The sequence below is a fragment of the Erythrolamprus reginae genome, chromosome 11 (assembly GCF_031021105.1).
Source record: "Erythrolamprus reginae isolate rEryReg1 chromosome 11, rEryReg1.hap1, whole genome shotgun sequence".
NCBI lineage: Eukaryota > Metazoa > Chordata > Lepidosauria > Squamata > Dipsadidae > Erythrolamprus > Erythrolamprus reginae.
The window spans coordinates 15,409,985-15,428,445 of NC_091960.1; the positions used below are offsets into that span (position 1 = coordinate 15,409,985).

The 18,461-nt window shown below is 44.8% G+C and overlaps 1 protein-coding gene across 1 annotated transcript in view; it reads left to right on the forward strand.

Annotated features, from left to right (window-relative positions):
* Positions 1-736: 736 nt before the first annotated feature.
* SDC3 (syndecan 3) overlaps positions 737-18,461 on the forward strand; it is a 124,704-nt gene continuing 106,979 nt past the window's right edge. The window contains exon 1 of the mRNA XM_070763944.1: positions 737-1,154. Coding sequence (XP_070620045.1) covers positions 1,053-1,154 — 102 coding nt within the window. The 5' untranslated portion in view covers positions 737-1,052. The remainder of the gene's footprint in view (positions 1,155-18,461) is intronic.

Consider the following 18,461-nt stretch of genomic DNA (forward strand, 5'->3'; position numbering starts at 1 on the left):
ATAAAAAGTAACAAAAGAAGACAATAGGACAGGGATGGTAGGCACAGTGGTGCGCTTTATGCACGCCCCTTGCAGACCTCTTAGAAAGGGGGAGAGGTCAATTGTAAATAGTCTAAGGTTAAAGGTTTTGGGGTTAGGAGTAAAAACCACAGAGTCAGGTAGTGCTTTACAGGCGTTGATTACTCTGTTGCTGAAGTCCTATTTTTTGCAGTGAAGTTTGGAGCAGCTGACATTTACTTTAATTTAATTTAAATTTAAATTCTAATTTAGTGTTGCTTCCTAAGTGGACAGTTTGATTTCACAGAAGTTTGATTTACTTGGAGTTATATTGTGTCGTTTAAGTGCTTCCCTTTATTTTTTGAACAGTGTCTATCTCTACCTACGTAGATATGTATCTTTTTCTTTTATGTACACTGAGAACATATGCACCAAGACAAATTCCCTTGTGTGTCCAATCACACTTGGCCAATAAAATTCTATTCTATTCTGTTCTGCTCTACTCTACTCTACTCTACTCTACTCTATTCTCTCTTTTTTGCAAACGGCAGAAGCCGGCGAGGCATCACGCTCGGGACTGGGTGTGGGGAGGGCGAATCCGACACTAGAGGGCGCCTCAGCCTCTCCATCTCTCTCCCTGCCGCCGCCTCCCAGCCGCTGAGCGAATGGCGAGGGCTCCGGAGCGCACGTTTCCTGAGCGGGGCGCGCTCTGATTGTTACGGTCCCGGCGGCCGCGGGCGACTCTGGGGCTGGAGCCGGAGGGAGGCGGAGGAGGAGGAGGAGGAGGCGTCCCAGCCGCCATCCTTGCACAGCTCGCGGCCGGCCTCCGCCCTTGCCAACCGGTTGCATCTCTCCCGCCGCGGGTAGCCTCCGGCTCTTCCTCGTCCTCCTCCTCAGCCCGCTGCGTTGCTCCGGGTTGCATCGGGAACAAAGGAAAAGGCGGTTGCTTGCTCCCCCCCGTCCCTCCCGCTCCTCCCCGTCCCTCCCTCCCCTCTCCGTCCCCTCCGGGACTCCCGACGCCTTCCTCTCTCGTCCAGCCCGGGATCCCCCCCAAAATGCCTCGGCTGCAGCCATCGAGGCCCCGCGGGCAGGCAGGGCTGCCACCGCCGCCGCCGTCGTTCCTGCTCCTGCTGCTCCTGGCCGGCCACGTCGCCCGGGTAAGTCCCACAGCTCTGCCTCCATCCTTCCCTCCCCTCCCCGAGCGCCTTCCAGGCATCCCCGGGGGGCTGGGGGAGCTTTTTTTGGGGGGGTCTCTCTCTCTCTCTTTCCCGCCCGGATCGCCTCTTCCGTGGGTGGTCGGGACCAGGAGAGAGGGGAGTGTGTGTTGCCTTTTTCCCAAAGTGGGGAGGGGGATGCTGAAGCTGGCAGGGGGCTCCCTCTGATGCGAGGCTCCCGACTTTCCCTGGTGGGGGCGCTTTTATGAAAAGAAGGCGATTCATAGCGGTAAAGCGGTCCTGCTGAATTTGGAGGGTGGACGAGGAAGACCCCCTTCTAGGGCACTTGGCTGCCGAGAAGGGAGGGAAGGAGGGTGTGTGTGTGAGTGTTACCTTTTTCCCCAAAGAGGGGAGGGGGATGCTGAAGCAGGGAGGGGGCTCCCTCTGATGCGAGGCTCTTTTATGGGGACGCTTTTATGAAAAGAAGGCGATTCAAAGCGGTAAAGCAGTCCTGCTGAATTTGGGTGGGGTGGGGTGGTGGGCGAGGAAGACCCCCTTCTAGGGCACTTGGCTGTCGAGAAGGGAGGAGGTCTCTCTGTGTGTTTGCTTTCGCCTTCAGGCCTTTTTCCCAAAGAGGGGAGGGGGATGCTGAAGCAGGGAGGGGGCTCCTTCTAATGTGATACTCCCGACTTCCCTAAGCAAACGGGGCGCTTTTATGAAAAGAAGGTGAGCCAGGGGTTTCCCCAAGGCGGTAAAGCAGTCCTGCTGAATATAGGGGGGGAGAGGAGGACCCCCTTCTAGGGCACTTGGCTGCCGGGAGGGAGGGAAGGAGGGTGTGTATATGTGTGTGTATGTTGTGTATATCAGGGCGGCTACCCCGCAGTCGGGCCTCAGCGGCATCCTCTGTTTTAAGAGCATCCCTCTCTCCTTTGGGGTGGGGTGGGGGAAGAAAGAGGGGGGGGGGTCTGAATGAACAGCCACCACCGTTTGCAGTGTGCGTGTGGGTGGGTGGGTGGGTGGGTGGGTGGGTGGGCAGGGGTGACCAGCGGGCACGCGTGGATTTGGAGGGGATTAAGCCAGTGGCTCACACACACCCTTTTTTTGAGGGGTGGGTTGCATGGGCTGGAGGGTAGGGGAACGGCTCCAAAGGAGTTGCCCCTTTCCCTGGAATGAATGGGTTTAATAGGAGTAGATCCTTGGGGGTTGCATGTTGGTTGAGGCAGGCAGGATTCCCTTGAGAACAATTTGTTGGGGGTCGAGGGAAAAGGAGGGTCCTGCCTTCTCTTTCTGCTCAAGATCCCCATGGATCCCCAATTAGAGGGCCTGGCTCTTCTTATGTTCTTATTGGATTGGGGGGGGGGAAATGGATTGTGGGGAGGGGTCCCGATCTCTCGTACATTCCTGGTGTCAGCACATTGCAGCTTTGTTGGAGGATTCAAGACAGCCCCCTCCTCCCCTTTTCTTCACTTGGGGCAATCAGATGTCCTGCTTTGTAGCTCTTGTAGTCGCAAAAAAAAAAAAAGAGAAGTCTTGATAGAAAGACAAGGAAAAGGTATTATCTCCCCCCCCAATGCCCCAATTCTATCGAGTCGTTGCAAGGGGGGTGGATCCACAGCAGCCACGCCAAAGGTCACCCGCAAATCTTCCTCTCTCAGCTCTTTTTTTCTTTCCTTCCTTCCCACTTGACCTGCTACAAACTCCCCTTTCAGAAGGGGAGGGGGAGGATGGGAGGGGGAAGAAGGGTGAGCCGTGACGTCATTTGAAGGTCGGTGGGTTTGCACAGAAGGGAGAATTCCCCCCTCCCTTCTTGCTTTGCTGTGTCTTGTGGGGTGGTGGTGGAGAGGAACGGAGGAAAAGGATTATGTATAGGATTATAGACGGAACGATATTTGCTCCTCCTTGTCTCAGTGGGTCAACGTCTGCGGGGAAATATATATAGGGAATATATAGGTAATCCTCTCTTGGCTTTGCAGTTCAAGGCTTTCTGGGGTCAGCTGCTCCCTCTGGTCCAGCAGAAGCAAAGAAATATAAGCAATATAAAGAAATATACTGCTCAGAAAAATTAAAGGGAACACTCAAATAACACACCCTAGATCTGAATGGATGAAATATTTTCATGGAATATTTCATTTGCACAACTATTCCATTTGCACAACAGCCTGTGAAATTGATTGTCAATCAGTGTTGCTTCCTAATTGGACAGTTTGATTTCACAGAAGTTTGATTGACTTGGAGTTATATTGTGTTGCTTAAATGTTCCCTTTATTTTTTTTGAGCAGCGTATATTGTTGGGGAGGGGGTAATATCAGGCTGTAAACTGCTTAGAGAGGGCTGTAAAACACGGTGAAGCAGTATATAAATCTAAATACGATTAGTATTGCTATTGCTAAAAGTAATAGTCTCCGAGTCTTCGGAGAGGGGTGGCATACAATTCCAATTTATTAATTAATTAACTAACAAACAAACAATAAAAGGGAAATAATTTATCTTCCAAAGTGGGGGGAAAGAACAGCTCTATCTAGAGAGAACTGTGGCCCCCTCTTGGGCAAAAAGCTGGGAAGGAGCAGCCTTGAATGGGGGTGAGGATGGGAATGGAAATAGGGGCTGCTCATTAAGTTCCAGGGGAGAGCACACACCCCCTCCATCCTTCCTGTAGTAGAAAGTTGCTTGACTTATCGATTTCCATGTTATGCTTTGCCTCCTCCAGGGTTTTCAGGCCTGTCGGAAAGCCTGCAGGGGGTGTGGCTGGTGTGGGGTGACATCATCAGAATGGGGCGTGGCTGAAAGCATCCATCCTTTAACACTTTGAAGGCGGGGGCAGTAGGGTTTATAATAGAAGAGGAAGGGAGTGTTAAGCCTATTGTTTTCAGTAGTCCCAGTAGAGTGTTTTATTTTATTTTATTTATTGGATTTATTGGATTTATAGGCTGCCCCTCTCCAAGGACTCGGTTCCCTCCCCATCAAAAATAAAATAAAATCACCCTTCCTAAGGTGTGAAGGATGTCCATATTTGGTATTACACACTCTGGGTAGGTGGGGCTTGAGGACATCGTGAATTGTGAAGCTGTGACATTATGGAAAAGGTACTTTTTAAAAAACGTGTGTGTGTGTGTGTGGCTTTCAAAGGGATTTCTGGATAAGAGGGATAGAAGTAGTAGCCCATCTGGCAAAATAATATCTGAAACAGGCTGGCCTAGATAAATGCAGTATGACATCATTGGGGATGTTAATGTCTAGGGCAGTGATGGCGAACCTATGGCATGGGTGTCACAGGTGGTACGTAGAGCCATATCTGCTGGCACGCGAACTGTTGCCTTAACTCAGCTCCAATGCGCATGTGTGGCCTGGTCAGCTGATTTTTGGCTTGCACAGAGGCTCTGGGAGGGTATTTTTGGCTTCCAGAGAGCCTCCAGGTGGACAGGGGGGGCATTTTTACCCTCCTCTGGCTCCAGGGAAGCCTTTGGAGTTTAGGGAGGGCAAAACACGAGCCTACTGGGCCCACCAGAAGTTGGGAAACAGGCCATTTCTGGCCTTCAGAGGGCCTCCAGGGGGTGGTGGAAGTTGTTTTCAGCCTGCCCAGGCATTGAATTATGGATGTGGGCACTTGCGCATGGGTGATAGTGTGTACACACGCTCTTTCGGCACCTGAGGAAAAAAAGGTTCCCCATCACTGGTGTAGGGAAAAGAGCAGGGCTCAGGGATTGAGTCCATACTATAGGTCAGGGGTGTTGAACGCCTGCATCACGTGACGTATCGGGAGTTCCCCCCTACCCCATTGTAAGTGCGAGTCATACGTCACTTTTTTCAGTGCAGTTGTAACTTCAATCCATTGCTAAACGAGTAGTTATAAGTCAAAGACTACTTGTACCTGTAAGAGCTGTGGTGGTTCATTGGTTAGAGTGCAGCACTGCAGGCTACTTCAGCTCACTGCTAGGTGCAGTTCAGCAGTTCAAATCTCACCACCGGCTCAAGGTTGACTCAGACTTCCATCCTTCCGAGTGGGTAAAACGAGTAAGTACCGTAAGTTTGTAATAGATACAAACTTACGGTAAACCGCTCCAAGCTTGATTGAAGAAAATACGACTTCAGTAACAGAGTAGTCAATGCCTGACGCTGTGGTTTCTTTCCCAAACTTCAAAAACTTTAACCTTAGATTGTCTACTGCCGACCTCATCCCATTCCTAAGAGGTCTGTAAGGGGTGTGCATAAGCGCACCATTGTGCCTACCGTCTCTGTCCTAATATTCTCTTTTATTCATATCCATTTATGTATTCATAATCATATTTATACTTATATCTGTTATCTAATAAATGCTTGATGAAAATGAATAAAATACTATGATTCACCAGTGGTGGAGAGGACCCAGATTGTTGGGGGCAATAGGCTATCCACTACCGGTCTGCAGAACTGGTCAGAACCTGCTGAAACCCATCTCTGGCTTAAGACCTGTAAGCCACTTAGAGAGGGTTGTAAAAGCAATATGAAGCGGTACTATGCTAAGTACTATTGCTATTGCTGCACCAGTGGGGGAATTCAATTTTTTTTACTACCGGTTTTGTGGGTGTGGCTTGGTGGGTGTGGCAGTGGAAGAGTCCATTCCCTCCCCACTCCAGGGGAAGGTTACTGCAAAATCCCCATTTACTCTTGATCAGCTGGGACTTGGGAGGCAGAGAATGGATGGGGGCAGGGCCAGTCTGAGGTGGTATTTACTGGTTCTCTGAACTACTCAAAATTTCCACTACCGGTCTGCAGAACTGGTCAGAACCTGCTGAAACCCATCTCTGGCTTAGGACCAGGTTACTTAGGGGACCATCTCCTTCGTCATGAATCCCAGCGACCGGTCAGGTCTCAAAGAGTTGGCCTTCTCCAGATCCCATCAGCTAAGCAATGCCGTCTGGCAGGATCTAAAGAGTAGAGCCTTCTCTGTGGCAGCCCCAGCCCTTTGGAACCATCTCCCTCCAGAGATTCGTACCGCTCCCAACCTCCTGGCCTTTCGTAAGGTTTTAAAAACTCACCTTTGATGGTAGGCTTGGGGCCGTTGAGCATTGGTGTGTATGATTGTAATGGAATGAATGTGGATAATTGTTTTTTATAAATTGGGGTTTTTAGATTAGATTCTATGGGTTTTAACGTTTGGGTTTCTGACATGTTTCATTTGCATTTATTGTGTTTTGTAAGATGCCCTGAGTCCATGGAAAAGGGCAGCCTAGAAAACGAACTAACGAACAAACTATCTAACGAGCGAGCGAGCGAGCGAATGAATGAACGAACTAACAAACTAACAAACGAACAAACGAACTAACGAACTAACGAACTAACGAACTAACGAACGAACGAACGAACGAACGAACGAACGAACGAACTAACTAACTAACTAACTAACTAACTAACTAACTAACTAACTAACTAACTAACTAACTACATCAATCAATCAATCAATCAATCAATCAATCAATCAATCAATCAATCTCTTCTGTCCACCCATGAAGAAGATCTCAAGATCTTTCTCTGATAACATACAATGACAAATCCCGAGTCTCCTGATTAAAGCTGATCTGGGCTATGTCAACGTATTATGTATCCTGCCTCCTTCTGCCCCAATTTCATGATGTTGGCTGTGTTTCAGATTGTTGGCCAGTGTGTTGCCAAGATGACTTCATGTTCTACATTCAGCTTACCTAAATATTGGGAAGGATCATCCTGTGGCGGTCTCTGTCTCCCCTAATATAAATTCAATTGCAGTGAGCCTGATTCATGTGCCTTATTCCCAGCCTATGAGGTCATTCTCAGATGTCTGCGGGATGCTGATGGAAAATTTAGTAGGGAAAATCTTCTGAACTTCTTGTTAGCTATTTTATTGCTGTCTTTTGTGCCCAAAACTTCTTAATTTCTGTGTCTCAGAGAAAAGCTCCATTAAAAGCCATTAATGGAGCCATTAAAGAGGGAGGATGAGAGGAATGGGCAAAAGAATGGGTTTGAGGGCACCAGAACTGTGCATATGACCCATTACTAAATGAATATTCAGCCTCACAATGGTTCAAAGTTATTTGTTTATTTGTTTGTTTCATTCATGTCAAAAATAAGTTTATTTCTGGAGTTAATGTTACAATGCAAGAAAATGGATGTACGGTAAGTAACCATAGGAAAGGCTGATGTAAGCCATAATCAGCATGTAATCATGGGTTTGCTAATTGTGCTGCAACCTGATTGGCTGTATGCTATATATAAGGAGTAACACCCTTGCATGGCTGTGGTTTGTTGTAGAGTGGTTTGAGCTGGTGGTTTGTTATAGAATGGTTTGTGCAGGGTGGTTTGGTGGTTTAGTGGTTAGTGGTTTGTGGGTGGTTGCAGTGGTGGATGTAATAGTAGTGTATCATAGTATTGTGATAGTTTATTTAGAGAAACGTTTTGTTTAGAAGAAAAATGAAATGTATTTTTACAAGAAAGCCTGCTGCCATGTTTTTCATTGAAGACTTCAATTAGGTATACTTGTGAACTGTGGCTAGCTGGTGGGGTTACTGTACCTTCCATGTGCGCAAAACTCTCCCCCAACAATTCATTCATTCATTCATTCATTCATTCATTCATTCATTCATTCATTCATTCATTCATTCATTCATTCATTCATTCATTCATTCATTCATATTTCTAGGCCTCCCTTCTCCAAGGGACTCAGGGGGCTTATTCTTAAACAGAGAGTGATGGGCAAAATCTCCCCACAACCCATGGCAAATAATAGGAGCGTTTACTTGGGTTTTCTGATGCTTGCATGTTTGGGAGTAGTTTGCAGTTTTTTTGGCAATCTCAGTAGAAATTGACCATTGCCTTCTTCCTGGGGCTGAGAGAGAGTGACTGGCCCAAGGACACCTCTCTGGCTCCATGCTTAAGGCAGGACTAGAACTCACAATCTCTTGGTCTCTAACCTCCTGCCTTAACCACTACATCAAACTGGCATGGTAAAAGTTAAAGGTCCCCTGCACATGCTGATAGTCGTTCCAGACTCTAGGGGGCGGTGCTCATTAATAAGCGTGAAAAATGGGCTGGTTTATTTGCAATAATCGGGTGTGCAGAAGATTTGGAAGGCCTGCAGTGTATCTGGGGGCTGGGAGAAGGCAAAAACACCCAGATTTTTGTGAAAAAACAGGCAAAATGCGATCGCTCTGGTGCTGGTCCTTTGGGACCACCATCTTTTTTCTTGAATTTTTGTCCTTTTTAGCTTCCTGCACATGCACAGAAGCCAAATCTCATGAGGGATGCTTGGGCACATGAGATTTTGACCATTTTGGCATGCGCAGAAGCAATAGTCTGCTGTTGTTCTGTCTAGTGCAGTGATGGCGAACCTATGGCATGGGTGCCACAGGGGGCACGTGGAGCCATACCTGCTGGCATGCGAGCGGTTGCCCAAGCTCAGCTCCAACATCATTGGGGGTGTGAATGTCTAGGACAGTGATGGTGAGCCATATTAGCTGGCATGCCAACTGTTGCCCTAGCTCAGCTCCAATGTGCATGTGTGTGCTGTCCAGCTGATTTTTGGCTCACACAGAGGCTCTGGGAGGGTGTTTTTGGCTTCCAGAGAGCCTCCAAGGACATGGGTGAGGGCGTTTTTACCCTCCTCTGGCTCCAGGGAAGCCTGGGGAGGGCGAAAACAAGCCTACTGGGCCCACCAGAAGTTGGGAAACAGGCTGTTTCTGGCCTCCAGAGGGCCTCCATGGGGGTGGGGGAAGCTGTTTTTGCCTTCCCCAGGCATCGAATTACCAGACCAGATTATCTCGGGACCGCCTTCTGCTGCACTAATCCCAGCGACCAGTTAGGTCCCACAGAGTGGGTCTTCTCCGGGTCCCATCAACTAAACAATGTCGTTTGGCGGGACCCAGGGGAAGAGCCTTCTCTGTGGCTGCCCCGGCCCTTTGGAACCAACTCCCCACAGAGATTAGAATTGCCCCCACCCTCCTCGCCTTTCGTAAGCTTCTTAAAACCCACCTCTGCTGTCAGGCAAGGGGGAACTGAGATATTCTTTCCCGCTAGGCCTTACAATTTACGCATGGTATGTTTGTATGTATGTTTGGTTTTATAGTAAGGTTTTTTTTAGTTATTTAGTATTGGATTGTTACATGCTGTTTTTTATCACTGTTGTTAGACGCCCCGAGTCTGCGGAGAGGGGCGGCATACAAATCCAATAAATAGATAGATAGATAAATAATATAAATAATAAATAATAAATAATAAATAATAAATAATAAATAATAAATAATAAATAATAAATAATAAATAATAAATAATAAATAATAAATAATAAATAATAAATAATAAATAATAAATAATAAATAATAAATAATAAATAATAAATAATAAATGGGTGTGGGCACTCATGCAAAAGCACATACAAATGCTCTTTCGGCACCCAAGGAAAAAAAGGTTCGCCATCACTGGTCTAGTATGCTGTGAGAACTATGTCTAGTTTTATTGCTTGTTGGGCAAGGTTTGACATCTTTTTTTTCCATTGCCTTTCATTGCTGGTGCTCTCAGTGGGAGCTTTATAAATCACGTAGTCTCCCACTTCTCTTTATTGCTGAAAATTGTGAGATAGACTTGAAATGCAGAAAAACAAGCCCTGATTTGTAAACGACCTCTTGGTATTTATGAGTCAAGCGAGGAGATTTTTGTCAACAGGGTATTGGGTAGGGGAACCTTTAACTGAATTTCTGTAGGCTAAGGGAATACCAGCTAGGTTCAAAGCAACATGTGGGAAAGGGCCTCTAGACCTGGATTGTGGAATTCAGACGCCGACCAAGGCAGGGAAGTGAATATTCTTATTCTTTATTACAATTTTGAGGTCTTCTAGAGTTATGCAGCCCAGAACTGGTGCTGAATTGAGATGTGGTTTATTGGTTTTGGCTTAGTATAACATGTAGATTTGGCTCTTCTCTAGAGGTTTTACAGAATTGGGTCTCAGCCTTATTAATGACAATCTTCTCAACTGCCAGTTTGGCCACAACTTTAAATCTTCTTCAGTGCTCTAGAGCAGTTCTCCCTCCCCCCCCAAACTTGGTAATTTTAAGTTGTGTGGACCTCAACTCCCAGAATTCCCCAGTCACTGTTGACTGGAAATTTCTGGGAGCTAAAATCCACACATCTTAAAATTGTCAAGTTTGTAAAACACCCCTCTAGGCTCATCTGAGCCAGTGTAAGAAAATATGCCCCCCACCCCTCCAGAAATTATACCTCCGAGAAAAGTAATTCTGCAATATGACATTTTTATAATTTGAGCAAGAAAAGGACAATCTTTGAATGGGTGTGTCATTAGATAAATGTTGGTTGCAACATTCTGTGTCTGTGTAACAGGAAGACGCTTACTGAAAAATCTATTTTAATAGCTGAAAATAACCTGTTTATCCAAATGATGCTCTTATTTCCCAAACAGTCCGTTCTCTGCATAAACAACGTTATCTATTTCATTCTTTTAGTTTGATTTTAAACATACAACAAGACAAATATTTATAGGAAGGCTTACTTAATTAGCAGACCATCCATTTCCTGCCTATTTTTTTCCTGAAAGTTTATCACGAAAAGAAACACAAACTTTGACCTTAGTATAAATTATAGAATTTTTCCCCCTTTAAGCCTCCCCAACTCTTGCAGGGACTTCTCAAAGTTGCTAACAAATGTCTCAACTCTTGCAGAAAGTACTAAGAACATCAACAACAAAAATTTGTCATTGCGATGGGGTAGGGAAGACAAATGTTAAGCAACTGGAAGCCAGTGACCAGGGAGACCATGTCAAGTTTGCAAAGGCATCCTGGAAGGATTCATTCACTGTGAAATTCCCGGTTGAATGGGTAAAGGAAATTATTCCATCAGCAGCTACAGAAAAGGGCTGTGGTTGACAGGTCAAATTTCTGCTTGTCCCTCCTCAGCACCTTAACAAGCTAGGGTGTTTAGCTTGTTGGTTTAGTGCCGTGATTGCAAACCTATGGCACGCATGCTACAGATGGCATGCGGAGCCATATCGGAGGGCACGTGAGACTTGGACATGTTTCAGTGCAATGTGCATGCATGCACTGGCCAGCTGATTTTCGGCCTTGAGAAAGGCCGTTTCCCCCTCCGGAAAAAAAATCACCAAACAGACAAAATGGAAGTTTGGCAAAACACACTTTTGGTTTGCATTTGTGTTATTTTTTGCACTCTGGAGGGTTCAGGGAAGCTCTGGAGTGCCAAAAACAGCACATTGGGCAAACCGGAAGTGTGTTTTCCCAAACTTCCGGTTTGCCCATTAGGGCATTTTTTTTCACCTACCAGACTTTAGAAAGGCCTGTGCGCAGGTGCAGGGGGGAGCGCAGGTGTGTGTATTCACACGTGGGGGGAAGGGAAGGGATGTGGACATGTGCATGCATGCTGGCACCCCCCCCACCTTTTGGCACATGAATCAAAAAAAGGTTCACCATCACTGGTTTAGTGTCTCTGGGGATTCTCAGTTATCCAGGTCATGGTTGTCCCAAAGGTGCTTATTTAAAAGGCAACAAAACTTTCTTTGTTTTTAGTTGAAGAGATTTCACTCCTCCTCCTCTTCCTCCTCCTCCTTGCAAAACCTCTAAGCAAAAAATCAAAGAAACTCCAGTTGCCTTTTAAAAATCACCTTTGGGGCCTGTTGGTTTGGATTTATTTTCTGTCTTAACATAATCTCTGAGTTCAGCCATTGCCGTGGTTGAGTTGTATGATTTACAGTTTTAAGTATTTCGTATAGTTTAATGTTTGCACCTTGTTATGATGTTAATTTTTGTTTAGGAGTTTTGTATGATTTTATTGGCCTTTCTTTTCTTTTGTATTTCTCTGTGAGATTGCTTTTAAATTATTAATGGAGTGTGATTTAAAAACATGAGAAATATACGCACTTACTTTATGACTTAGTGCTATATCTGAAACTAACTACTTCTTGAATACAGCTTATCTGTCTGGAACCTGCACTGCATAATAGATATGCAAGTCCAGAGATATTTCACAAGAAGAGTCCTACACTCCTCTGCGCTCAACAGAATACCTTATGCCACCAGACTTGAAATTTTGGTCTTAGAAAACTTAGAACTTTGCCGTCTTTGATCCAACCTTTTTAGAACTTGGCCGTCTTTGATCCAACCTAAGCGTGGTATATAAAATTATCTGCTACAATGGCCTATCTGTCAATGAATACTTCAGCTTCAACCACAACAATACACAAGCTCATAATAGATGCAAACTTATGGTAAACTGCTCCAAGCTTGATTGCAGAAAATATGACTTCAATAACAGAGTAGTCTGTGCCTGGAATACACTACTCGACACTGTAGTTTCTTCCCCAACCTTCAAAAACATTAACTTTAGATTGTCTACTGTCGACCTCACCCTGATCCTAAGAGGTCTTTAAGGGGTGTGCATAAGCACACCATCGAGCCTACAGTCCCTGTCCTAATATTCCCTTTTATTCACATCCATTTATATATTCATAATCACATTTCTACTTATATCTGTTATCTAGTACATGCTTAATAAAAATAAATAAATAAAATACTATGATTCATTCAGTAGGCCATAGATAATGCATGTTTTGAATCCCATTTATAACACAACCTCAGTCCAAGGCACAAAAGGAACCCACCTTAAGGTACATGCCAACATCATTACTAAAATCTGTAGGACTAAATAAGAAAAAAAATGGACATCTCATAGATGTTGTCTCCACTGTATTAAAATTCTCCAGGGATACTTCCGAGCACATATACAGTCTAGGCTATTGATTTTCCCTCTTAATTTTTTCCTGCTGTGACAAAAATTGCTCTTGTTATCTACGAGATTCTTTTCAAAGTCCAAGCATCTCTCCTGAAATGTCCTCCAAAAAGACGGCTTCAGCATAAAAGCCAATTCACTGCTCACTGCTACTTCAGTACTCATCGTTAATTGATTCTGGGAGGCTTCATGAGCACTAAAAAATGATGAGCTCCAAACATTTTTCCCCCTATAAGGAATAATGTAGCGAGTCACAAGGCAGCCGATATCGACAGCTTCTAGCTTGTGCGTTGAGTATCAAACAAACGATGAGTATCAGGACAAAATTTTCACATCAAAATAGGTTGCGTACCAAATTTGATGAGCTTCAAAGCAGTTGAGTACCAAGGTACCACTGTATTTTTAAGGACGTGGTTTCCGTGATTTACTGTTTCCGGACTGAACTAATTCTTTTCAAAGGTGTTGCCTGAGTTCCCACCTCATACTAACCCATGGCTTGTTTAAACAATATTTAAACAAATAAACCACAAGAACCTGAGTTCATCTAACATGTTGAAATCATATAGAGGCATAACGTTCTGACTACAACTGTTGAAAATTAAATGTCTTCAGTCGTTTTTTAGAGATTAGCTTGTGGAAGGGAATAAGTACTGCTTCAGTCCACAATTACTAAAGAGGTCGATATTTTTAAATTGATCCTTAAATAGCTTCTCACATACTGTGCATGGCATCAAATGCTCTCTTTTTCATTATTTTATGAGATGCATAGTTTAGATCAGGGATGTCGAACTCAAGGCCCGGCCCAGAGGCTGGATCTGGCCCAGGGGGTGTTTAGATCTGGCCCTGGAAACAACAAAGGATCGGCCCACAAAAATGGACCTCATGAAGGCCATGTGCAGGCCTTTGCAGCCGGAAACTGAGCTCAGGAGCCTGTTTACGCTAACAGAGCGCTTTCGCCACCAAAGGCACCCCTGAAATGATTGATGCCGAACTGTCTATGCCCATCCTGGCTGCATACCACCCCCCAGAGGTCAGATACAACCCTGATGTGGCCCTCAATGAAATAGAGTTTGATACCCCCGGTTTAGATGAATAGCAGAAGTGAAATATTTTGTCCAGAGAAAAACACAAATCTCTAGCTGCCTAAATGTTGAAGGAGTGGCTAAGCAGCATCCCATATTTTAAATTCCTTGGAATTGGCTTGTTTGAACCTCTGCTGTCCCTTCTGCTAAGCTGTGTGTAAGACATTGTCTCTCAGCTGTTATGGTATGAGCTTGCAAGCAGATCCTGCCTGTCTACCTGCTTTAGATGGACCCAAGGGTTCACTTTGACTTTTACTCTGCCAGTTCAGTTTTATCATTCACTAGTTTATTCAATTTTTAAAATTTATTCGATTTTTATGCCGCCCTTCTCCCTAGACTCAGGGTAGCTTACAACATGTTAGTAATAGCACTATACCCATAGAACAGTTTTTTCCCGAATGCCATCACTCTGCTAAACAAATATTTCCCTCAACGCTGTCAAACTATTACTACTAGCTTTTTCTGATCATTCCTATCACCCATTTCCTCCCACTTATGGCTGTAACTTGTTGCTTGTATCCTTAAGATTTTTATTAATATTGATTGTTTCCTTATTGCTTATTTGACCCCATGACAATCATTAAGTGTTGTACCTCATAACTCTTGACAAATGTATATTTTCTTTTATGTACATTGAGAGTATATGCTTTTATATACATTTTATATACATTGAGAGTATAAAATTGCTCAGATCCGGGCGGACCCCGACTCCAATTGGAAAACAGAGTCGGCTGACAACGAGTCAGTTGAGGTGACTGGGGGCCGTACTTGTCCATCTGGCTGGGAAGAGTTTGATCTGGTGACACCTGATGGAAGTGGACAAGGCCATTGGAGCTGTGAGTTCCGCCACCTGTTTACTGGATCCGTGTCCCTCCTGGCTGGTTTCGGCCAGCAGAGAGGTGACACGGAGCTGGGTCCAGGAGATTATCAACGCTTCCTTGGGGAGGGGATCCTTTCCATCATCCTATAAAGAGGCGCTCGTGCGCCCCCTCCTCAAGAAGCCTTCCCTGGACCCAGCCGTACTTAATAACTACTGGCCAGTCTCCAACCTTCCCTTTATGGGGAAGGTTGTCGAGAAGGTGGTGGCACTCCAGCTCCAGCGATCCTTGGAAGAAGCTGATTATCTAGGTCCCCAGTAGTCGGGTTTCAGGCCCGGTTACAGCACGGAAACTGCTTTGGTCGCGTTGATGGATGATCTCTGGCGGGCCTGGGACAGGGGTTTATCCTCTGTCCTGGTGCTTCTTGACCTCTCAGCGGCTTTCGATACCATCGACCATGGTATCCTTCTGCACCGGCTGGAGGGGTTGGGGTGGGAGGCACTGTTCTCCAGTGGTTCTCCTCCTACCTCTCTGGTCGGTCGCAGTCGGTGTTAGTGGGGGGTCAGAGGTCGACTCCGAGGTCTCTCCCTTGTGGGGTACCTCAGGGGTCGATCCTCTCCCCCCTGCTATTTAATATCTACATGAGTGAGTGAGATCATCCAAGGGCATGGGGTGAGGTATCATCAGTATGCTGATGATACCCTGCTCTACATCTCCACCCCATGTCCAGTCAACGAAGCAGTGGAAGTGATGTGCCGGTGTCTGGAGGCTGTTGGGGCCTGGATGGGTGTCAACAGACTCAAACTCAACCCGGATAAGACGGAGTGGCTGTGGGTTTTGCCTCCCAAGGACAATTCCATCTGTCCTTCCATTACCCTGGGGGGGGGGGAATTATTGACCCCCTCGGAGAGGGTCCGCAACTTGGGCGTCCTCCTCGATCCACAGCTCACATTAGAGAACCATCTTTCAGCTGTGGCGAGGGGGGTGCCTGGTGCACCAGTTGCAACCCTATCTGGACCAGGATTCACTGCTCACAGTCACTCATGCCCTCATCACCTCGAGGTTTGACTACTGTAATGCTCTCTACATGGGGCTACCTTTGAAAAGTGTTCGGAAACTTCAGATCGTGCAGAATGCAGCTGCGAGAGCAGTCATGGGCCTACCTAGGTATGCCCATGTTTCACCAACACTCTGCAGTCTGCATTGGTTGCCGATCAACTTCCAGTCACAATTCAAAGTGTTGGTTATGACCTTTAAAGCCCTTCATGGCACTGGACCAGAATATCTCCGAGACCGCCTGCTGCCACACGAATCCCAGCGACCGATTAGGTCCCACAGAGTGGGCCTTCTCCGGGTCCTGTCAACTAAACAAAGTCGGTTGGCGGGCCCCAGGGGAAGAGCCTTCTCTGTGGCGGCCCTGGCCCTCTGGAATCAACTCCCCCCGGAGATTAGAACTGCCCCTACTCTCCTTGCCTTTCGTAAGCTCCTCAAGACCCACCTGTGTCGTCAGGCATGGGGGAACTGAGACATCTCCCCCGGGCATATACAATTTATGAATGGTATGTGTGTATGTATGTGTGTTTAGAAAATGGGTTTTTTAAAATGTTTTTAGTAGAAATTTAGATTTGTTGTAAATTGTTTTTTCACTTTGTTGTGAGCCGCCCCGAGTCTGCGGAGAGGGGCGGCATACAAATCCAAATAAATAGATAGATAGATAGATAGATAGATAGATAGATAGATAGATAGATAAATAAATCAAAGACAAATTCCTTGTGTGTCCAATCACACTTGGCCAATAACGAATTCTACTTCTACTACTAAATCCATTTTTTCTTATTTGCTTACGTAAGAAGATATATATTTCCAACTTGTCACTGATTCATAATCCCAACAGTCCTTCTCGATTTCTACCAATGGCACATTTTATTCCAGATTTCAAAGTATTCCAATTCATTCTAATCTTACAATTCCATCGTAAGCCTGAGCGTTTCATGCCCAAGACAGTATTTTATATAATATCTCTTCCTCTGAGGTGGTTTCATTGTTCTTCCATTTTTGTGCAAAAGCCAATCTAGCAGCAGTCAAAAAATGCAACATTAAGTATATTGTTCCCCTGTCATACTTATCTATAGTTATACTCAATAAGAAAAGTCCGGGTTTTAATTATATCTTCAACATTAATATTTCTTCCAACCATTGTTTTAACTTATTCCAAAAATCCTGAGCTTCTGGACATTCCCACCACATGTGGTAGTACGTCTCTGGTGTTATTTTGGTGAGAGATTTGGGCCCGTTTTAGCTAACCTCGTGGGTGGGAAATGCCAACTGTAAAACATCTTATAAAGATTTTCTTTGTATGTAATGGCTAGGGTGAGTTTTCTATTTCTTTCCCATTGTTCCTGCCAAATATGTAAACCAATGCTGTAACCGAAATTCCTACTCCACATTAGCATAGTTTTCTTGACTTGTTCTTGATACATTGCCTGTTCCAGAAGGTAGTGGTACATTTTAAAAATCATTTTATCTTCTGCTCCTAATAATATTTTATCTAATTCTGTCTATTCTGTTTTTATACCCCAATCTTTTTTGTCTCTCCTATATCGTGGTTGCAATTGAAGATACGCCCACCATTCCAGTTCTATACCTTCTTCCTGAAGATTTTTCCTTGATTTCAATTCTCCTCTCTCATCTAGTATGTCTTTGTATGTTATTACTTTTCCTAAACAACAACCTGTACAGAACAGACTTCCAAATTCTGTTTCTGATAGCCAATAAACTCAATAAAATTAGATTTAACTCGACTTCATTTCCTAGTTTCATTTAACCTAGTGTGACTGAATATTTTGAAGGGCCAAACTGTGCCTACAGCTTAATTTATACATCCCTTCAGGTGATCTACAAAACATTAGTTCTCCACTAACGGCCCATTGACTAAAAGAGACAGGGTTTCCCCCCTACAAAGCACATTGCCTCCCAATCAGAGTCCGCTTTCTCCATCACCATGGAGTTTCTTCTAGCTTCTATAACTAAGCAAACACGCCAGCTAATATTGACACTTCTGTTAAAACGCCTGTCTACTTTTGAAAGAAATGAACCTTCAATGGAGTCATAAGTGTTCTTCACTCCAAACCAAATTATTAAAACATGCGGTACAGTCTGTATGTGCTCCAGTCCCCTATTTGATGAACAATCAATGGCTGGTTCACTCAACAAGATTAAATCCTAATTCTTGGTAAAAGAAGAAAAACAATAGCCAGTTACACCAAATGTTTTGCAATCCAACTAATATCACTCAACCTGATACTGTTGTTCTCTCTACATTTACAAACAATGATTAAGTTTGTACAAAACTGTAACCAACACAACAAATAACCCACTCCATCTCTTTAGCCTAGATTGGGATGCTGGGTAGACCCAGTTGCTGTTAAACCCCAATTTTTAATTTTTAAGCCCAATTTTCTATACAAGCCATTCTATCTTGATTTGAACATGGTACTAACCAGAAGAGTTGAATGTGTGTACATCATGCTCTGCTCAAAACAAGCAAATCAAATTTTGGCTTATTGCGATATGTCCATGGTCAATGTCATTCTACCCTATTGCTTATTGATTCATTTTCCAGGAAGTGCCTGAAAAGATCGCGTGGAGGTTAT